The sequence below is a fragment of the Arabidopsis thaliana genome, chromosome 5 (assembly GCF_000001735.4).
Source record: "Arabidopsis thaliana chromosome 5, partial sequence".
In the NCBI taxonomy this organism is placed as follows: Eukaryota; Viridiplantae; Streptophyta; class Magnoliopsida; order Brassicales; family Brassicaceae; genus Arabidopsis; species Arabidopsis thaliana.
The window spans coordinates 19997920-20020186 of NC_003076.8; the positions used below are offsets into that span (position 1 = coordinate 19997920).

Genomic DNA, 22267 nt, shown 5'->3' on the forward strand with positions numbered 1-22267 from the left:
TTCAAAAAAAAAAGGGAAAGCAAAAAGAATTGAAAAATATGATCAAAAAGTTCTAGAATTTTTTTGCATTATTAATAAACTTTTAATTTTCTCTCTTTATTCGAACTTTGTGAAAAATAACCAAACATTAGCATTATATTTCATTGACTGGTCTCTGGACCATAAATAAGGTTGAGAGTTCAAACTATTATTTGGACGAAACCAATATTAGGGCATCTCCATCAGTGAGATACCTTCTTGGTTTATCAAAAAAAAAAAAAGTTGTATTTTAATAAATATTAGTTATATAATTAAATTTTAACAATAAAATAATATTTGACCAATAGATGATATACAAGTATTTTTATGGGTTTCTCAAAGTTTCTCACTTGAGAGACTAATTCTACTCTCTTTCATACTTTTTGATTATATTTTATTTTTATATTGAACAGTTTCTCAATGAGAAACCATTGATGGAAATGGTCTTATGGTCTCCTTGAGAAGAATTGTCGTTTGAAGACCTACATATACCATATCAAGATATTGACTCCTTGTTATATATATATATATTAGTTGTGTAATTATAGACAAATATTCTATAGTATTTTGGTTAGTTTTATTTGAATTTTGAACTCTTCGAGAGTAAATTAAAATTTCACAAGAGAGAGCAAAAAAAAAACAAGAGTGTGTGAAAGTACTATAAGAGGGTAAAATCTAATTTGAGTAAAATACTAGCTGGGTCAAATACTTGATCCTATTAAAATGTAAAATTTATCAGCCATTTTTTTACAAAAAATAACCAAGAAAGTTATTTACATCAACTGGAAAAAAAAAAAAAAGACAAACACTTAATAATTTAGGATTTATAGTTAGGCGGTTCGTTGAAACTTGAGAATTTTAACACATGAAGTAAAAACATATACTTCGAAGACTAAAATGATCCCATTCTATTCATCATTATTTCAGAACATTGACAAGGAAACATAAAAAAAGTACAAACAAACATTATAACTAGCAACAAAAAGAGAACGAAAGAGTCACAAAGAAGAAAAGGCATAACATGCTTCAAACTAGTCTAAACTAGAAACTACATTTATCTTAACTTTCTTAAAACACTCCAACAAGCTACTACAAAACCACAAGATCCACTATAACCAAACAAAACACTAGACTTTACAATCAAAACATCGATGTTTTATTGGATTTCTACGCGCGCCTTCTAATGTACAATCCACTTGCTCGGTAGTATCACTCCAATGTTATCTCTCCAATATCTGAGAGATCCCATAGATCATCACTTTGACAAGTGACATTACCTTGAAACTCCCAATCAAGCAACTCCTCATCAACCCCAAACCCAACTTCTGAAGAATTACATAGACCAACCCACCAATCTTTATCATTATTTTCATTTGAATTCGAACTTAAAAAACTTCCCTCTCTTTCTCTTTCCACCGTCATATCATGATCAACCTCTGTGATTCCTACGTGACCAATCTTTGTCTCGCTTCCTTGTTCTTCTTCAAACAAATTAACACAACAACTACTATTGTCCCCACTCTCACACACCTTTTCATCATTTACTCCAATCACAGCCTCTTCACTAGTGCATTCCCAGACACAACTACTCAAGAGCCGTTCTAACTCACCATCCAACCACTCATAAGGCCCCAAAGACTCTCCTTCAAAATTACCATTTTGCCCTCCCTCACTGAAATCACTCTCTAGCTCCTTAGGTTGTGAGAAACATTGTGAGGCCGTCACCATTTGCTTGTGTTTCTTCATGGATGACCTACTAGTCCTTCCCTTCTTCTTCTTCTTGGTCTTGTTATTGTTCTTGGCTCCAGAAGACGATGAACAAGATTTCTTCAAGACTACATCGTTGACGAGTAGATTGTGTCCATCTCCGGAAACGGCAGTGAAGGCATAGATTTTGCGGCTGAGATGTGAGTTCCAATAGTTTTTAATTTCGTTGTCTGTTCTTCCTGGTAGATGTGTTGCAATAAGTGACCATCTATAAGAAAATAGTCACATGCACACACGTGAGACAACATAAATTTAGACAAATCAATTAATTATGTGTACACACTCTTTACAAGTTGGCTTCTCATTAATTCAATACCAATACTACAACAAAATGTATGACGTCAGAAAAATTGCATGGTTTAGTTATGTGTAACTAATTTTTCTTTAAAAATGGTTGGACTGTTCCTCATTTTTTTATAAGAGTTAGCACTGAATATATTCAGATTTCGTAGAAACACCTTAATTCTAGAAATGAGTTGATTTATTGGTAAATAAGTTTCTAAATTTTATTGCAACTAAAAATACCGAAACTCAATGAAGAAGATTAGAAGTTTAGGCACAGTAAAATTCAAATTTGGAGCTTTAACAATGCATTAACTCTATAGACTCATGACCACTTTGCCACTCATTGTTACAGTGACCAACTGGCAATAGAGCCAGTAACAATCAGGGCCGTACACAAAACACACATGAGACAAGACTAATTAGAGAGGTCAATTCGCTTAGATATATAGCAACATAATGCCAAAGCTTCTTATTGACAAAAAGTCAAATTGGATATTCTCGTATATATATATATATATATATATTTTTTCAAAGGCTGGACCATTCCAACAGTGATCAACCGCTGAAATGTTACATGGCAATACATTTGATAAATTTTGTTTCTTATTTATTTTTGGACGGTTGGAACGGAGTCTGACCATTTCTATATGTTTCTTAAGTTGACAAGACATGCATATAATTGTACTGTGTACGTGACCCCAGCATTAACAGTCACTATTCACATAGTGGCAAAATTGTAAATATAAAAACGAAATTCTGAATCACATATAAATGAACGATTGGGAAATTGATTAATTTTGGTTTAATACCTGTTGCCGAGAAGGGAATGCAACTTGACGATTATTTCTTCTTCGTCGGAAGTAATATTTCCTCTTTTTAAGTCTCTTCTTAAGTAGTTTATCCACCTTAGTCTACAGCTCTTTCCACATCTCAACAATCCTACACATTTTTTAAGTAACTATTAAAACATGTATAACTACAACGCTTTTTTCTATTAATATAACATCACAAGTTTTGGTTTTAGATATATTGGCACATTTTTTTGTTTTCATGCATCAACAACTTGAAGAAATTAGTACTTTTTTGAATGTTAAAATCGAATCGATTACTAAACTGAGAGATGTATCGACAATTAGGAAAGGTAATTTTTTTTATATAAAGATGTATATACCAGCTTTCTTAGGCAAAGATCGCCAAGAACCTTCACCATTGGTCTGAATATACTTGGTGAGGATCTCATCTTCCTCGGCTGTCCATCTCCCTCTCTTCAACCCGATTTTCTCACAACACGGAGCCCTTCCCATTGCTTCTCGGTCTCTTCTGTCAAAAAGAGAAAGAGAAACTGAAAAAGAGAAAACACTTTTGGACCCTTGAGTGAGAGAGTGAGTTAGTGAGAATAGGAGAAACCATCCAGGTGATTAATATAGGAGAGGACAAAAGGGAGAAAGATAGTAAGGTTTGAAAATGACTTCGTATAGGTGAAGGAATGAACCACGTTGCGGTGGAATTAAAAGTTATGTATTGTCCATCCTAAAAACCATCGGCACATAAGACACTCCACGTACCTCTCCTTCTAACCTTTGGTCCCTCCCTCTCGACCCTTTTTCCGTGATTACAAGATATTTATTACTATGTATACTTTTATACCTAAATACGTACTTCATGCATATACATGTACATGTAATGTAGCTATACGCATATACCTACTTGTATATGCATTCAATGAGCGTGTCTACAACATTCTTTTCTTCACTTGGTTCACCTCTTCAGTAGGTGGTAAAAATTATTTAATAGTTGAAGTGGTAAGAAACTGCAATAAAACCTCGATCATATTTTTTTTTTAAAAGGGGGTTAATTTAACCTTGACGTAAACAATGTCGTTAAGGTTGTGATTGGAAACGATTGTGGTTTCCGTTCTCTCCAACAAGTTACGATTGTTAGATTCTTAGATTAAGGGTTTAAAAAAAAAAAATAGGATCATTGTTTGATTTGCAATTTTCTTAGATCGTACGAGATTGATCTTGGATATTTTGTCACTTGGAGGATTTTTGCATGTCTTCTCTAAGTTGAATGGTGCTTAAGTTAGTTTTCAAAACTCAAAATGTATATATATATATATATATACTAGTTGTACATATTAATTAATTTGGGAGTATAATTAATAAATTAGGTGTATACTATTTACATTATAAGATATCTGATTGAAGCCTAAGAGTACAATTATGAGGCCGTTTATGTATCCGGATTCGAATCAGAAATTGCTAAGACAAAAAACATTAATACTACAGCGTATAAAATCAGAACACTAGTCTATGAAACGAACACGTCTAATGAGTATTAGAGTCGGTCACAATGGCTATGTTAATACATAGACGTTAATGTGGAAGATCATGGTCCATATTCGTAAGTGGACATGTTTTGTCTTGTGGTAGGCCATAAGAAGTTGTTGATTTCTTTGACAAAAAAAAGAAGAAGTTGATTTAATTATTGAGTAATAGTTACATACTTACATACTTACATACATGGGTCGGTTAATTCGGGTATCATCCAGAATGTAGTAGGAATATTCCAACGACTCTCTTTTTGTTTTTTCTTGTTTTTTTCGTCTCTTCATGTAAATTGATTCGACTATTTCTATATTATATATACTATTATTTGATTTAAATTAAATAACGAATACAAATAATCGAGATAAAAAGTATCTAAGCCACCGCGGGTGAGTTACATTTTTGGAATAGAAAAAGGAGTGAATACAACTAAATTTAGCAAGATTATGAGCTACATTATGGTCCAAACTTTTGTGAAACTAATACATATGGATGAAAACTTAAACTTAAACTTAGTCGATAAGTAAATTTGCTATTTCGCAATTTTTTACGAACTATTAATATTGTTGATGAGAATCTCAATATCTCCTTCAAAACAGCCAGTGTAAATTAAATCCTCGTATCCAACAGGGCTCTCTTGTTCAGCTTACAAAAGGGGAAGAAGCGTTGTTTAATGTTGGATTCAGTGTTTTAGTAACTCAGAAATATATTTTCATCTTATCTGTGATATTTAAATTAGTGGTAAAGTTGAAGGGAATCTTGAATTTCTTCCACTGTTTTATTTGCATTTGTTTACTAATGATGAAGTGTAGAAAATTGTCAAGACAATACTGAAAATTAAGAAGAAAAAGGATTTTAGTGTAGTATGCTCATGAAATTCATTTCTTTTATTCTTAAAGGCAAATGGCTTATACTGGTCGAGCCTTAAAGCACAGGGGTTTTAATCCAAAGTCGATTATTATATTTATTTTTAGGCTTTCAGCTAATTTTTTGGTTACATGTTCTTCCTTTTTACAACTAACCTTCGTTTATTTGTCTTTTCTTTTGACAACTAACATATATTGTTATTTTAATCAATTTTCAATATTTCTTTACAAATTTTTTTCTTTAAGTTACAATTTTTTTTTATACAGCCACTCACGATGCAACTCTCCCACATTGCAAGTGCATGTATTATTGTGTTTCACTTAACTATTTTTTAAACCATAACTAATAATGATAATAGTTTAAATCTAAAATTTATACTAAACAAATATATAATCAGAATTAATAGTGTAGGTTTCCTAATACTTATTATTGTACATGTTTTCAAATAAGAAATTAGTTAGGAAGATAAGTAATATATAAGCCCTCAAGAGTCAGGTTTCAAAGTCACATTTTGGTTGCTTTTGGGACTACATGTTTTCAAATAAGAAATTAATTAGGACTTTGCCTCTTCTAATCTTAGAACGTTCTTCTGATCAAGGCAGTCCATTTTCTTCAAATTAATGCAACCTAAATTATGCAAAACCCTACGCTCTAGTCCTAACTACTAATTAGGTAAAATCTACCCAACAACATCTAATCCGATTGTTGAGCTAGGTCTTGTACGTAAGAGTACTATAATTTTCGTTTTGATAGCTATATATGACAATTACTAAAAATACTCTCTTCACATTTCCACTAGAAGATTCTGAAGAAGGTGGATCCGGTTTGATGAAGCTATAAGCAAACGAGGATGCTCTCCGCTTTCACCGTAGAAAATCCGGTTTTTACTTGAATGTTGGAGAGTCCTCAGCGTGATCATGGTAAGGTCTAACAAAAATTTCAAGCACTCATAGGAGTTGAAATGTAATCTCTAGTGTGGTAGCAAATCAAGCTGAGTGGGAGTTGAGGCAACACATGATTACGTGCTTTGAAACTAGTAAAAGTATTTGACAAATCATGTTTGTGAAAGTAGTAAACGATGAAGATATAGATGGGCCACCGAAATTGGTAAATGGAAACATAAATGGATAGGTGAAGTATCAAGTTGATTATGAGTTCTACAAAAAGACAATGAGAGTTAGCCTAACATATTGGGTATAGATAGTGTGAGTAAGACTCCGTCTAATATATTGGTTATAAGATCTTGAGTTAATGTAGTTACACATCTCATTTCCTAATTTGAAACACATCCCATTTTCTTTCCTTTTTTTGTCAATTCATAATAATTATATGCGTTTATAACCATGAACAAATAAAATAAGAGGGCTTTTTCCTAAGCATCATTAAGAAGAATTAAAGTAAAATTGACCCTAATATATTGAGGTATATGTATAAAATGAATATTGAACGTAGAAAGAGTGAAGGGAAAAAGGATGATGATATTACATATGAACCAGTCACGTTAACATCACGAGTCACTTTAGTAACAACGAGCAAAAGCTTTGCCATTAAAGGCATTGCTCTAAATTCTTTTTGTCCTTTGTCTCTTCCTCTACCTCTCCCTATCCCCCATTCTTCGTAAAATTCATACAACAATCCAATCTATTGAATGTACACCGATTCTAACTCACTCAAATAAATTTATTACTTTGCTGCATTGTATATATGCATACGCTATACGTAATTACGTATATATATGTATTACTTTGTATTCCTACAAAAATCCCGAATAATACAGATATTCAAATTAGATATTTAACAAAAAAAAATTACAAACAACATGTACTATGCGGATATGAATTCATGTGATAATACAACGATGGCATTAGTATATAAACCATTAAGTTACAATTTAAATCATATGTACATATATTTCTTTCAATAAAAGAAGAGTTTATTTTTCGTTTTATAACTTTATGAAGCCATATATTTTTTAGATCTCTTTCTATATTCTTAGAAATTGGTAATATCACACTTGTACATATATAGAAATTAGGTCTATATTAAAATGCTTTATTTGGGTCCACGCGTAAGGAGACGTTGGTATAAATACGGAGATTATAATGGCCATGCAGGTCCATAAGGATCCTGCGATCCTCTCACCAACTTACATAAATCTGACCTTTGATATAAATACGCTTTGTTTTGCATATGAGCACTTGAGTAATAATTACCCAACCGATCTCTTTGACATGTCCTGCATGTAACCATATACATATACACTTGTAGCCCGTAGCTCTAGAAACCATAATTATATTTCTTCAAAATGAAACTTCTTTTAGTTGAAATTATATTCTTAAAATGAATTTTTTCAATAATAGTAGCCAAAGATCAAGTGTTTATGCTTTCTAGACCTCAAATCTAACTTTTCTTTTTATGTTACAGATAATTGCTGCCAACAATTCTTTTATGGATGAATTAGGTCAAAAAAACTATGATCATATTGAGTATGGTTGTTATACATTTATACATGTATAAACTTGCTACGCTAGCTCTGTTTTTTGTCTTCAATTTGATGACAAAATCCAAACAGTTCGTCCCCTAAAGAAATTAGTAACCTGCCAATTAAACAGAAAAATGTAACATGTTATAACATTCACGAGACAAGACACAAAAATAAAGTCTATGTAATTAAGTCACCGGTATTTATTTTTCTTTCTTTTGAATGAGACAGGTATATAGCTTGATTCGTCATAGATTTTTTTTTTTATTATTATTGTTTGTACTAGATATTTTAAAATCATTATTATTTCTTTTATATGTTTTAAAGTGTTGATATTTGTTAGATACTCAAATTTCTATCATATTTGTTGATACTTATTCATAAATTGAATCGTAAGCAAGATGTGTGTATTTTTTGGACAGAGTGAGTTGTTTGATGTGTAATTGGGTACACAAATTAAGAATAGCAAATATCACATTTTCCCTTCTAGCGACAGGAATCGCCCTGCAAAGGCCAAAGCTATAGAGCGGTTCACATAAACTCTGATTAATTGACAAACCTCTTATTAAACATGATTAGCCTTATTTATAACTCACGGTGTCTTTCAGGACATTTCTACATCTAAATATCAATTTGACCTTTTGATTTCAAATTTTGATCCTGCAAAAACTAGTACCCTTTAACAACAACAACAACAACAACAACAACAAACAAACAAAAAAATCCTGGAAGCCTAATGTTTATGCAAATCAATTTAGCTAAAAAAACATTCGAAATAAGAGAATAGAGAAGATTTTAGATATAAATAGAGAGAGAGTATGTCGGTAATCAGTATGGCTGTGATTGTGAAGCCACATCACGATCATATGAAAATTGAAAACCATACACAAGTTGGATCTTTTACCCATAGCCAATAAATTGGGGTTTTAAATTACGAATATGCGTTCGACATATTATACTAAGAAAACGGTATATTCTTAGTCTTGCACACACACACACAAAAAAAAACATCTACAAGACTGCAACTATTCTTTCACTATGTAAAAAACTTATAATCACACAAATTTAACTAATAGAGTTTTCTTAACAGAAAATAATTACATCATCAACAAAGTTTACTAGTTACATGTGAGGATAATCCTTTTTTATACATCGACCGATTAAGTTATCTAATAAGCTTTTATTTACCAAGGTTATTTATCTAAGGAAAACTGTAAACCCCATAATTAAATTATCTAAAAAAACGTTTTTTATTTTCTTCTTTAAGAATTGATTGATTTATTTAATAAAATTTTTAGTTTTGAACATGTCCTATAATAATATTATGTATGTGCGGTTGGTTTGCTATATTGCATTACTTTAGTCGTAATAAACTTGAAATTTCAAAATAATCTACTAATTGAAATATCAACATACTAGCAGTGGAACAATATAGCTGTCCGTGTAGAAAATGTAGTAAAATCTTTTTCTTTTGTTTTGTCAAAATCTTAAATACGAGAAGTTTATAAGAGGTATTTTTTTTTTTTTAGTTTATAAGAGGGTTCTAAAATGGTACACCTCCCGAACTATATTACTTGGACCTATTCTATTTTAAATTTCTTAGAAGAACAATGGAAAAGAAAGCTTACTTAATATCAACAAAAAAGTGGCTAATTTACAGAGAAAGAAAGTAAAACACAATTTTACAAGAGACTTCCAAGTGACTTGTCAGGCAAGGAACCATGTGAAACTAGCAGAGTAGCGTAGAGAAGCTGGTTCCATGAATCAGGAACTCCAGGTAAGCACCAATGACTACAATCTTGGTACATTCCCGCTGCAGGAGAAGTTCCTCGGGGGTCGGCGGGCTGTCTGTAAACCGACGGATGACCATCTGTTCGGTACCAAGTCATCTTCGTAATGTTCATGTAAAACACAGGCGTTTTCATTTCCGAGATCACAGATTCTACAACTTTCATCATCCATGGATACACTCCTGTGTACGTTTCGTTCTGTATCGGTCTTGTTTCTCCATCGCATTGTCCTCCGCTATTCCACGCCCCTTTTCTGCAGTTAAAACTCAGAATCAAAACTAACCCTAAGCCGTTCAACACATTGCTTGGATTGAAAGAAAGCAGTTCATACCTAAAATGTGAAGAGGAATAACCAACGAAGAAGACTCTGGTTTTAGTACTGTTGATATTGGAATCAACCCAGTCAGCCCATGTATGAATAGCTTTTGTATAAGCTTCTTTCACTTCTAATCTTTCGTAAACCCTATTTCCTTCCTGGTAATAACCTTTCCTGCAAATCGAAAAATCGGTTGAAGTGATACGAATCAAAAACAAAGAAGAAGGTTTTTCTCATAGTTCACATACCCTTCGTAGGTTTTCTGGTGAGTCCACCAGTGACCAGTGTTAAATATAACAATGTCTGCGTTTTTGTATATCTTCGTCATCGATCTTTGAATCATATCGAGTCTCAGTGTCTCTCTTCTCTTCCCGTATACATCTACAACTTCTGATTCTTGAACGAGGAATGGTGATTTGATGAAGTCAATAGAGCATTCAAAGTCCTAACAGCAAATATCAAAATTCATCACCAAAACTAAAATAAACCAACGGAGGATTCTGTTCTGTGAGACACTTACATTGAACCTGAAACCGTAAAAGCCTTCGTTAGGAAGATTACTCTGTTTTCCAATAATCTTAGAAACTCTGTTTTTGTCTTCCAATGTTGACCTAAGTGAACAAACCAGAGACTCCCACATGTTTCTATTCAATGAATCACCAACAAAAACAACTCTTTTCCCTCTCAGCATCTTCAACATCTTCTTCCCATCGAATCTAAAAGACGCAAGACAGAAACAATCTCATGAAAACAGAGTCGCAAAGGGTAATGGCAGAATCGTAATTAACACGAAAACAAGAACTAACCTTGGAATCGAGCATCCATGAGGTTGCCATCGATGACGGAGAAACCCCGAATCAGGTCGACCATTCTTGAAGCAGTTGAATTTATCTTCAACGAAAGGACAATAACCAGGAAGATAAACCGGTTCAGAATCGTCAAAGACCCAAGTTCCATCAAAAATGTCGCAAGAAGCGAGTTCTTTGGTCTCCGAATCAATCTTTGGCTCGTTGATTCTTCTGGGAGAAACAGAAGAGAGAAACATAGTTGTATCTGAAGCAGAGGAAGTATAAGAAGAAGGAGAAGAGAAGAAGTTTGCTGCTGTGAGAAGACGAGAGGTGAAGCTAGAGACGATGAGTGATGGAGAGAAATCTGAGAGAGAAGAAGAGGAGAGGAGGAAGAGAGAAAGGAAGAAGAGAGACGTTAGGAAGATCTGTGTTGTTGATGGATGTTTCGTGATGAGGAAGAGATTCTTTAGATCCGCCATTGATACGTCGACAATCTTGTTCTTCGTCTTCTTCTTCTCTGTTTTCGGGAAAAAGAAAAAGAAAACAATTATGATCTGATATCTTTGGAGGGAAAGGGAAAATCCAACGGTTAGAAATTAAATTGCTTTGTTAGATAATCAGAGTCCTAGTGAAAATATAAAATTAATTAAGTTGTACTTTGTTTGTTCAAAAAAAGAATATTTAAGTTGTATTACAGAATTTAAGGGTATATATAAATTTTAAATTCCTAAATACAGAATTGAATTACGGTGAATTGTTCTGAGTTGATTGACATAATCTAGTTTTATAGATTTATTTTGCTTAGAAATCAGTTTTGTAGTTAAAGCCAGCCTCCCCAATAGTGAACAACACTAGCACATAATCTTCCTCTTGTCTTAGAACACAACTTGATGAAGCATGTCTGCTTTGAGTGACCTTCCAACTAGAATATGGAAAGAAACAAAACCTGATATGCAACTTGTGAACTCAATATTGAATGTAAAAGTCTCCTCTTTGTCTTTGAAGACAGATTTGATCACCAACAAATAAAAGCTTCCCCATCTATTGATATGTAAACGATGAAGCAACGTCAGAAAAAACTTCCAATCTGACCTCAGTTTCTCATCGGTTTGGCTCTTCTTTTGAAGAACACATGAGCCTCTGAATATAATGGAAGTGAAAAGATTCCACCATAAAAAGTATTCAAATAGTTCGGTTTATATTTATTGTATTAACTAGATAAGCAACATATATGTATATCAGATAATGGCTAAGATTAAAAATTAAGAGAGGTCTTAGAGAAGCAAGGCAATAATGAATAGCAACGGCCCAAATCTTGACTTTATCTTCTCACTTGCATTTTCTTCTTCATCTTCAATATGCTCCAAGACGTTGAAAACACCTGCATACAATTATATAAACTAACATTAAACAAGGAAGCGAATAACCGGTATAAACCAGAACAAGAACCAGTCTTTAAAAATCGTAAACCTCGTTCAGGTCCGTAGCTGCAGCCAGACTTGAGGGTTTCACGGATGTCGTGAATGGTGGCTCTGTTAAAGAATCTGTAGTGGTGAATAATTTCTTCAATGCAATTCAAAGCCAAATGTGTTTCTGAGAAGCATGGTCCTTCACAGAACTCTTCTGTCCTCCCCAGCGGAATATTTAGGTCTCCGTTTAACGTTAGCCTCCATGATTCATCACACTCTCTGTATATCTGCATTTTATTTGGGAGTTTTGAGTGAAAATTGTAATCAATCGAAAGTAATAGCCAAGGATGAAAACTGAAAAGTTAAGTTATAAATAAATAATATTAGAGTGGGTGTTGGTTTTTTAATTTTTGAACTAGTTCGCGCTTTCTTGTGTTGCAAGTAACTGGCTTTAAATTTGATTACGTGTTTCTCATTTAAGCATTCCAAAGCTTTGGCAACTATCTCCGGTGGATCTTCCCCACCTAATCCCCCGCCGCCTAATCCTCCTCCTCCGAAACCTCCATTACCCCCACCCCCACCTAATCCTCCTGCTCCGCCTCCACCAGTACCCAACCCTCCTCCGCCAAAAGGCCCAAAACCTGTCCCTCCGCCGTTAAATCCAGTACCACCACCTGTCCCTCCGCCTCCCACACCAGTCCCACCACCGCCTAATCCTCCTGCTCCTCCTCCACCACTGCCACCAGCACCCAATCCTCCTCCGCCTCCCACACCAGTCCCACCACTGCCTAATCCTCCTGCTCCTCCTCCACCACTGCCACCAGCACCCAATCCTCCTCCGCCAAAACCTGTCCCTCCGCCTCCCACACCAGTCCCACCACCGCCAAATCCTGTGCCGCCACCTCCAATTCCTCCACCTTCACCTCCTACCTCTGAATCGTCTTCTTCACTATAAGTGTTCCCTGTAATATTGACATTCTTAAATGAAGCAACCCAAAGCCTGCAGTACAAGTAACATACATGCGTGTGTATTAAATGAACAACAGACCTGGAAAGGAAACTAAGAGGAAGAAAAAAGTGACAATGGTGACTGAGATCCGGAGCTCTCTGTTGAATGAAAACGCCATTGCTAAGAGTTTACAAGAATTAGTAAATCCTTCTTATATAATTCTTGTTAGGTGTTTCTGGAAAATTTCAAGACGTGTGATGCAAGTAAGTAGAATTTAGGTTTTTTGTATATATACAGAGAAGTTTGTAGCAGTTGAGTAAAAGTCATCACCAACCACCTTCTGTGTTTTTACTTTGCCTATATATTGTAATCCATTTATTGACTGCCATGAAACTAAACCATATTAGGAAGAAAGGTTAAATCAAACCTAAAAGTGATCTCAAGACCCGACACGAAAGAAGGTGTTCTTTTTTTGTTTTATAGCCAAAGAAGGATAGTGAAAGCATTTACAAATCTAACTTAAAGACATATTTCAAACCAAAAAAAAACTAAAATACATAATCAAACCTAACCAAAAAGTGACCTCAGAGGCTCAGATACAAATCAATGTACTTTAAAAATAAATCTCATCTACCAGAACAACATCTTCACACCATTCCATGAACCTATAAAGTTGCAGTGAGTCATTTGCGACTTTATGCCCAATGGTCCAACCAAAAACTCCTCCTCTCACAACATCGAAAATACTTAAAGACACTAATTATACAAAGACAAAAACAGAAAAGAACAACACACACACCCTTAATTTTAAGGCATTAGTATTTGACAAATAATAACATTTTCCAAACTTATCAATATGGGACATGTTACATATTTTTTTCTTTCCATAAACAGAGTGTTTTGTTCTTCGTTTTTCAAATACATGTGAAGGAATTATTTTTCTTCTAATTTCGCGATGTATACTCTAAAAATCCAGTATATATCAAATTTATCATTTATCTTTAGTTTCAGCATTTTACAAGGGCTCCTTGTATTTCTTATGTTGGGAGCCACAAGTTACAATACCTTTGGTCCAAAAAAAAATTAAAGGAAAAAAGACACAACCAAGAAGCAACCCTTTGGTGGTTCTTTACAAATTCATACTTTCTTGAGTAATAATTTCATAAGAAAATAAACCTATCTCTCTATATTATATAAATAAGAGGAAACACTCCACTTTGTTAAAATGCTTTCCTTATTTGTTGGTTTTTTTATGCGTCCGTCAAAGTTGCGGTTGGACCAAAATAGTATGTTTAAGGTCACCAATGTGCAGCTTATGCTCACCCATTGGGATTCTCCTCTTTCCATACTCATCCACTACACCAAGATGCTTGCAAGCATCAACATCAACTTGAACGGTCTGTTTTGCCCCTGCCATGACATGAACCTTCTCGAACGCTATCAATTGTTTGTTCACACCCAATCCTTTTATTCCGTTTATCGGCGGCTCAGCAAATACAAACACCGTGTGTGTTCCATCGAATTCACCTGTGTTTGATACTTCGACGTGAAGGGGCATTTTCGGAAATGAATTGCAGTTGGTGTGAGACACTTTGATGGAGTGTGATGAAGAGTTGAGAATGGTATTGGCAGAGTTGAGATTGGAGAGTGAAACTGATAGTTGGGCCAATGGGCTTTTGGCCAAACTATGAGTGAAGGTAGTGTAACTTAAACCGAACCCAAATGGAAATACTACTGGACCTTTGTAGAATCTGTATGTCCTTCCTGGATAATTACCGGATGCTCTCATGGCCATTACCGTCATTGGCACTTTGGCCACGTAATCTTGTGGATACCATGTCATTGGTAGTTTTCCTCCTATCATAAGATATATAATGTTGAATGTTACTAAAAGCTAAATTAAATAAATTTAATTTTTACTTTGATCTAAATGAAAACCAACAACGTACCGGGATTAGCAGCACCAAAGATGATATTGGCGATGGCAGCTCCACCCGCTTGACCCGGATACCCAGCCCAAATGATGGCAGCAACACGAGGATCATTCTTAGCGAAGGTTACATCGATTGGTCCACCACTCATAAGGACCAAAATGACTGGACCTCTAGAAGCTTGAGCTACACGGGTCACTAGGTCTTGTTGATAACCCGGTAAGAGAAGCCCGGTTCGATCTCGTGTCTCTGCCTCTATCGACTGATCTAATCCCATCACAAGAACCGTCGCGTCGGCTTCACGCGCCGCTGCCTCCGCTGCACCAAATCCTTGGTTCCCTTTGCAAGCCACGCCGGCACAGCCAGCTTGGTGAAGTGTCCTCGCGTATCTTGAAATCCCTTGCAACGGCGACGTATAGGCGCATGCTTTCCCTGCATAGTTGCCGATCATAGTCTCAGTGACGTCGGAGTTTGGACCAATCACGGCGACGGTGCGGTGGCGTCTGGGGGAGAGTGGAAGAGAGCGAGCAGAGTTTTTGAGAAGAACAATCCCTTGATGGGCTGCTTCAAGAGCTAAATGTTTATGGGCCGGAGTACAAACATCTCTTGGCCCAAGATTAGCGTACGGCCCAAGGTTACCATCAAACATACCAAGTCTCATTTGGACTGTTAATGTATTAGCAAGTGCTAAATTGATGTCATTCTCCGTTAACAATCCTTTCTTCACTGCACCTTCCGTGAAAATCGCCAAAAACGGCCCGCAGTCCAAGTCCAAACCTGAAAAACGACACGATGTTTTTCGTATCAAAATTGATGCAACGGTCCATATGCATTAGATTTAACATCAACGGTGGAGGAAAACAACTCACCGGCTTTAATGGATCTGGCGGCGGCTTCTTCCGGAGTGCTAGTGTAATGTTGTTGGTTGAAGAAAACATCAACAGAGTCACAATCTGAGACAATGTACCTACATACGTATGCATTGATGATATTATTAGTCTTTATGTAAAATCGATATGAACCATTGATTATGTTGATTTTTAATAACTTACCCATTGAGACGCCATTGACCACGAATAGTGTTCTTTAAGAGATTTTCATCAGCACATGTGGGCTTTCCATTGACTTGGTTGTACGAACACATTACACTCGCTACTTTTCCTTCGTAAACACATGATTTGAATGGCACGTTGTATGTGTCCTCTAAATCTTGTTGGGTGACCTAAACCCATCAGAACTTTTATAAATAACCCATTCTTAGGAAAATTTCGAATGATTCACCACTTTAGTAAATGATATAATTAGCTTGAAGATCCTAAACTTGTATTAGTTTTAAATGGTTAGTTCTTTGAAAGTTTTGTTTAAAAAATCACTACTTCAATTTATTGTGTTTTTATTTGTTTAATCTTAACTAAATGGATATAATATTCTTTTAGGTTTGAGGTCCCAAAGTCTTAGGACCAACCCATGCACCTATTAGCTATCTGTAATAAAACATACTACTATTATCTTGAATTATACATATCAATAATGAATTTTCGTTTTTTTTTTTTTTTGCCGGCTAAAGAATTTTCGTTTAGATTGTTATGTTTTGAATTATTTATGCATGAGAAACGAATCTTTTTAAAATATAATTTAATGTTAAAGTATATGTTTTGGATGAACAAGATAGAATGCAATGAGCTTGGGCCAAGTTGGTCCACATGAACCAATAAGGATAAGATTCTCCACCAATATTACTTAAGACTATGCATATGACACATCACAAAGTCACGCTGTCTATTGTCTTAAAATTAGCTGTTTTATATTAGGCAAATGTTTTGTTTGTATCTGACTGTGACATGCATACAAATCTATACATATTTTATTTATTTGATAATGAATTTAAATTGAGTCGTATGAAAAAAGTGTTTTGCAATATTACGAAGTGACGCATATTCTACGGAACTCCAAAAATAACTAATGACTAACGATTGGGATATATCTAGATTTAAGCTATCTTCTGAATTTAACGAAACTAGTCATGAAACAAGATAAAAGACGATGGGCCTTAACAAGAAAACGCATATTTAGTCACATCCAATTGGTTACGTGGAGCTATAAATAACAGAAAACGACATAAAGTAGAGCTTTCTAATTCGAGCAAGTATATTTATATGTTTAAGCAGAAAATTCAATACGTATTTTGTTTTATATTTCTTGATAACGAAATGAAATTTGAAATTTTTATTGAAATGAAAAACCACTTAAATTGTAAGAAAATAGAGACTCACGGGTTCTCTTTTATTTCCACACAAATTACAAATATATAACAATGTCTAATATCTAAATTTCAAAGATTTTTGGCATTTTTCGACCAAACAATAAGAAGTTAGCCTCAAAATGAATTGCAAAAATATAATTTTGAAATGAAACATGCATACAAACTTTGAAACAAAACATGCAAAATTGGTTATATAAATTTGATAATAAATTGCAAAATATTTTCTTACTATATACGATATTAGATATATATAATATGTGAAGAAGATTTACCTTAGCGTTGAAGTGGAAACGGTCGACGCCATTCCAATTATCAAGATCATAAGCAGTGTAATGTTTGCAACATGCGGCGACTTTAAGGCGGTTACCGGCAGCAGTACCCTGAAGTCCCCGGACGTAGCTGGCGGCATATTTTGCGGCAACGATAGGATCTTCTCCGGGAGTTTCTTGGCCTCGGCCCCACCGCGGGTCCCTCAAGATATTCACATTCGGACTCCAATATGTCAGACCGGCCACGCCACCATTGTACATAGCTCTTGCCTCATCAGACACCACCTTTTATTCATTTTAAATCATGTCAATATTAAGATATTCTCCACACACCTTTGCTTTTGTTGAAAGAAATAAATATACTTGATATATAAACCATATGTTAAAAAGTATTCTCTTATATTCACTGGTTATAGCTAGCTTGCCCATCATCATATTAACTATGGAAGTATCGTGGATATCAGTACAGCATATATACACACTAAGTAATTTATCAAAAACATTACAAAATAAAAGTTTGGTAGTACCCATATAAATTTATATATTGGTTTTGCATTTGATGTCTAAAGGAAAATATTATCGGTTTTTGGATTTTTTCTAACTTACGTTTCGGACTTATTTGATAGACTCATGTCGTAGTCAGATATAATTCAAATGAAAATCATAATATTCAAGATTTATAATTTTATAAAAAAAAAAAATATAGAGCGTCCCACTACAAACTCTACTGTATGACTTCTAGTCTTCTACAATGTCCATTTCAATGTCGTTTTTTCACGTAGAAAAATCATAAATTTTATATTCTCTTCCTTTTTTTAAAAATGTATTTTAAAGCATAATATTCTTAAATTATTCTCACCCGTCCGATCTCTTCCCATAGAGACTGGTTGAAAGAAGCTGCGGTGGTGATGACCTGAGGGAAGCTGGTGGCACCGGGAAAAGCACCACCGAACTTAGCGCCTGGACCAACGTCGGAAATGCCGTGGAGAGCCTCGGACCACCACTCATAGCCTCCAATACCGAGACGTGGTACGGCGGCAGCATTGTTGACGAGGTTGCGGATCTTCTCCTGCAACGTGAGCCTTCCGAGCAAATCTTGAACTCTCACATGGATCGGTACATTGGCCCGACAGAACCGGAGCGTCCGGGTTAACCCGTTTGCTGGATCACATGCAAACAGTGGTCGAAGTGACTCTGACGAGTGAACCAAACATAAGAGGAATACAAGTATAACGACGACTTTGTTGCCGATCAATAGTGCTTTATTATAACAAGACATTTTTATATATCTGTGTTTTGTGTATGTGTGTTTGTAACTATATGTGTGTATACATGTGATGTTTGTGTTTTTTAGTTTTCATGTGATAGAAAGTGAATGATGGTATTTATAGAGATCTTTTCGGCGAAAATTGATGACAAAGGATAAGAGACTCTTGTTATGAACATAAAATAAGATAGAGATAAAACGATCTAGCTGGACAGGTTACGAAAATGAGATATCTCAAAAGAAAAAGAAAAAACTTTTTTTGTTGAAAACATTTAAAAAATTAATAGTTTGTTTTCCCTTTTTCAAAAGCGTCAGTTTGTTTTTCCTTTCTTCAACATTATTTTTACGTTTTCTCAGTACGATCACATTTGTCAATATAAAGACTCAAGCAACACCAGTGATGATGATTATTTGAAGCGCACAACGTCTAATTATAATTTTATCGTAACTTATATATAAATATGCTGGTTATGCAAAGAATCGTTCATTATAATATTTTTAAAATGGTCTTCGATAAAATGAAAAATTCGGTAGCAACTATGTTCGATAGATCTATTACAGAGAAAAAACAATGGCTAATTTTAAGATAAATGTGAGTGAAATAAATATTTTTTTTTATTTATAAAGAAAATACATATAACTGTTGTGACTATTTATCATGAAGGTTTTAATGTGTTTCCTCAATTTTAATGTGCTACAAATAACATAAATATATCAGTAATATTAACTAATCAACACATCAATCAACCTGTTAAACTTTTTCAACGTTAAAGACTCATTTGTCGTTAATTTTTTTTCAACGTTAAAGACTCATTTGTTGTTAATTATATATCGTTGAAACCACCTACCGTAGCCTCCAGTCATGTCCATGCTTGGACTCGTGCCCCACCGCCGCCACTACATCCGCATAATCCCTAACGCTAGTTAAAAAATGTTATAATCTTAGCTCTTTTGTTTTAATGGACTTACTATTACATTTAATTAAACCATAACTCACTCTTTGCATGCCATTATACAGCTAACAAACTACTTCAATTTTGTAAGTTCTGACATTTTATACTAATTTACTAATTCCTTGTTCAAACATTTTAACAATTTTATATTAATATGTTTGCAGATATATTATTGATCAGATTATACAACAATTTTTTCATACAAAACATTTGGGGCCTTGGGGAGTACACTTTTGTAATCAAAAGTTTCTTATAATCTAGACAAAAATATTTAGTTGGTGGAATTTTAAAATTAAGTTTGGTGGCATGTAAGAGTATTTACACATGAACCACTTCATGTCCGTTTAGTATAGTTGAAAGATTTATTATGGACTTAGACATTGGATCCCTCCAACTGTATTTTTAGTCATGAATGAGAATTATAAACGTTTGATATGGCAAAAATACACGTTTTATGCAAATTTTGAAGACTATTCTTGATTTCAGTCCTCTTTATTAGCATACATATATTTTGTAAGTAATTTTATGCACATATGGTTAGATCAATGTATAGGCATGGGAAAAAACCACGCGAACAAGGTCGTGGTCAGACGAGGCAATGACACTATGAGCAAATAAATAACCCATAAATAAACAGAGAGAAGTATATTTAGTTTATCAATTAGAATATCTATATAGAAACATTTACAGATTTAGTTATAAAGAAATTCAAAAATGAAACGTAAGACCTAATAAAGCTGTGAGACAGACAGAGAAGGTTGTCACGGGTCTCGAGCATCGATCGACTCTTTACCAAATTGGCCAATAATAAGCATCTAGTCATGTTGCCCATACTTCTTTATTTATTTTCCTAATTGTTATTTGATTTATTGGTCTTCTTTATTATAAGTTTCTAACAGATCAGCTTATTGTTAGAGATATTCATCAATTATTAAATAATTGACCCATCAACATAACGACGCTCGTTTTCTTTTGTTTCGGGTATAGATACTTGTGGTCTAATACAACCAAATATTGCTTCTGTAATGAAAACACTAGAACGAATTATTATTATTATTATAAGTATAAACCTGCTTGTAATTACTTTTCTCGTTCGAGTTATACTGGATACGAAAGTTTATGTAAATAGAAAGATTTCAATTCCTTCTAACAACTTCTCATATATTCGTTGACAACGAATGACTATATACCATTCTGTCATTGACAAAGTTTTGACCGTTAACGGTAAACTGATGGATAGTTATAACCAAAGTTCTCGTTTTACCTAATTAAAGACAAAAGAACAAATTGCACAAGGTAAGGTTGATGCAAACAAAAGCCAAAACATAAAGCTACGGGAGAAAAAAAAGAAGACTTGTGAATATATAACGTAAAATAGGAATCTGAAATGGGATTGGTGGAATGATTATAAGTTTATAACTGTACGGTTCACAAGTGGTCTGAGCAACCAAAACAAGTTTTACAGACACGTGAGGCCCAACGAAAACACTCACTCGTGACCCTTACATTTTTACTTTTGTTCCAGAAGTAGCAGTTAATACTTTTTGTCTATCTATATACAAATTAGGGATTTTATTATTTATTGTTTTTTAAAAAGTAAAACAAGTTATTATTTTCGTTTTTGAAACATAACAACTAAAAATTCGAATTTGAATGGCCACAACAAATAATCCGGATTTGAAAATTCTAAAGAAATTATAGTTTAACTTTCAACGTCTCTAGCAAACAAAACCCATAAAATTAAGTATATACTAATTCTTTTTCAGTGTCTTTCTAATCAAACGTCGTGCAAAGTATTGGGGATATCTTATTTACATAGCAGCCTCAGATCAATTATAGTTATATCAAATATGTTACCAATTATTCAAACATAATTTCAAGTTATGTGAAATAGTACATATAAACTACATAGTAGTTAGTAGAAATTAATTTGGATAGTACAAGGTCGTACAGTATTTTACGTTTTCACTTTTATATTCACCCTAGATTAGATAAATTACTTATTTTTTTGTCAAAGTTGATAAAATACCCTTTTATTTATGTTTTTTTCTGTTGAAATTTATCTGGCAAGCGGATACTTTTACATGTTCGATGAGTGATACGAATTTGAAACTATAAACTATAGGTTGATGTTTAGATTTTATAATTAAAGAATTACGAGATTCAAAAATTAATATACAAACAACGGTTAAGATTTATAATGTTTGGATTGAAAATTTGGATTTTACTATTTAGGATTTAGATATATAAAAATTAACCATTCAAATGAAGAAAATGAACTGTGTTTATTTATAATGCACACATAAAAATTCCTAAAACAAGTGAAAGTTTCCGTGAAAATTTTCAAAAATTATAATCTTTGTTGTATATTACTTTTTTATGGCCTTTTTATTACTTGAAACATGCATATCCCACCTATGCTTAAATCTCTGAAATAATGTATTTTATTTTATAAACAATTACATGCCAAAGTTTCTAGAACTAATTTTTTTTGAAATCATAAATGTTTTGTTGCATCACAAACGAAATTGTAATAAACAAAACCCAAAAATAATAGTTTTTTTTTGTCATTTGTGAACAGTACCT

The 22267-nt window shown here is 33.9% G+C and overlaps 4 protein-coding genes across 5 annotated transcripts; all 4 read right to left on the reverse strand.

The window, feature by feature from the left end:
* Positions 1-903: 903 nt before the first annotated feature.
* On the reverse strand, positions 904-3653 carry MYB111 (myb domain protein 111). The gene is made up of 3 exons (NM_124310.3): positions 3242-3653; positions 2880-3009; positions 904-1993 (listed from the first exon to the last, which is right to left on the reverse strand). Exons 1-3 carry the CDS (start codon positions 3372-3374, stop codon positions 1228-1230), a joined length of 1029 nt encoding a protein of 342 aa, NP_199744.1. The 5' UTR covers positions 3375-3653; the 3' UTR covers positions 904-1227.
* A 5740-nt stretch (positions 3654-9393) lies between these two features.
* TBL4 (TRICHOME BIREFRINGENCE-LIKE 4) lies at positions 9394-11119 on the reverse strand (the record flags this gene model as incomplete). The annotated part of the gene is made up of 5 exons (NM_124311.2): positions 9394-9789; positions 9868-10026; positions 10101-10297; positions 10373-10568; positions 10659-11119. 5 exons carry the CDS (start codon positions 11117-11119, stop codon positions 9429-9431), a joined length of 1374 nt encoding a protein of 457 aa, NP_199745.1. The 3' UTR covers positions 9394-9428.
* A 481-nt stretch (positions 11120-11600) lies between these two features.
* Positions 11601-13180, reverse strand: AT5G49350 (Glycine-rich protein family). Of its 2 annotated transcripts, NM_001203570.1 has the most exons (5): positions 13098-13180; positions 12862-13011; positions 12515-12630; positions 12111-12336; positions 11822-12021 (listed from the first exon to the last, which is right to left on the reverse strand). In NM_001203570.1, exons 1-5 carry the CDS (start codon positions 13174-13176, stop codon positions 11915-11917), a joined length of 678 nt encoding a protein of 225 aa, NP_001190499.1. In that variant the 5' UTR covers positions 13177-13180; the 3' UTR covers positions 11822-11914. The 2 variants fall into 2 exon arrangements, with proteins under 2 accessions (NP_199746.2, NP_001190499.1); NM_124312.3 differs by having other exon boundaries at positions 11601-12021; positions 12515-13011.
* A 712-nt stretch (positions 13181-13892) lies between these two features.
* On the reverse strand, positions 13893-18938 carry BXL1 (beta-xylosidase 1). Its single transcript, NM_124313.3, has 6 exons — positions 18321-18938; positions 17465-17746; positions 15982-16151; positions 15799-15896; positions 14948-15706; positions 13893-14855 (listed from the first exon to the last, which is right to left on the reverse strand). The coding sequence occupies exons 1-6, from the start codon at positions 18738-18740 to the stop codon at positions 14260-14262; spliced, it is 2325 nt and encodes a 774-aa protein (NP_199747.1). The 5' UTR covers positions 18741-18938; the 3' UTR covers positions 13893-14259.
* Between the last annotated feature and the right edge of the window lie 3329 nt (positions 18939-22267).

What these genes read in the sequence shown, in the direction of transcription:
- MYB111 (NM_124310.3), bottom strand. Translation starts at nt 3,374, where the DNA reads ATGGGAAGGGCTCCGTGTTGTGAGAAAATCGGGTTGAAGAGAGGGAGA. An exon ending in ATCTTTGCCTAAGAAAGCTG is followed by an intron (nt 3,010 to 3,241) that starts GTATATACATCT and finishes AAAAATGTGTAG; the next exon opens with GATTGTTGAGATGTGGAAAG. An exon ending in CATTCCCTTCTCGGCAACAG is followed by an intron (nt 1,994 to 2,879) that starts GTATTAAACCAA and finishes ATTTTCTTATAG; the next exon opens with ATGGTCACTTATTGCAACAC.
- AT5G49350 (NM_124312.3), bottom strand. Translation starts at nt 13,176, where the DNA reads ATGGCGTTTTCATTCAACAGAGAGCTCCGGATCTCAGTCACCATTGTC. An exon ending in CCTCTTAGTTTCCTTTCCAG is followed by an intron (nt 13,012 to 13,097) that starts GTCTGTTGTTCA and finishes TCAATATTACAG; the next exon opens with GGAACACTTATAGTGAAGAA. An exon ending in CAGCTACGGACCTGAACGAG is followed by an intron (nt 12,022 to 12,110) that starts GTTTACGATTTT and finishes AATTGTATGCAG; the next exon opens with GTGTTTTCAACGTCTTGGAG.
- BXL1 (NM_124313.3), bottom strand. Translation starts at nt 18,740, where the DNA reads ATGTCTTGTTATAATAAAGCACTATTGATCGGCAACAAAGTCGTCGTT. An exon ending in TATGGGAAGAGATCGGACGG is followed by an intron (nt 17,747 to 18,320) that starts GTGAGAATAATT and finishes AATGAATAAAAG; the next exon opens with GTGGTGTCTGATGAGGCAAG. An exon ending in GGTCAATGGCGTCTCAATGG is followed by an intron (nt 15,897 to 15,981) that starts GTAAGTTATTAA and finishes ATACGTATGTAG; the next exon opens with GTACATTGTCTCAGATTGTG.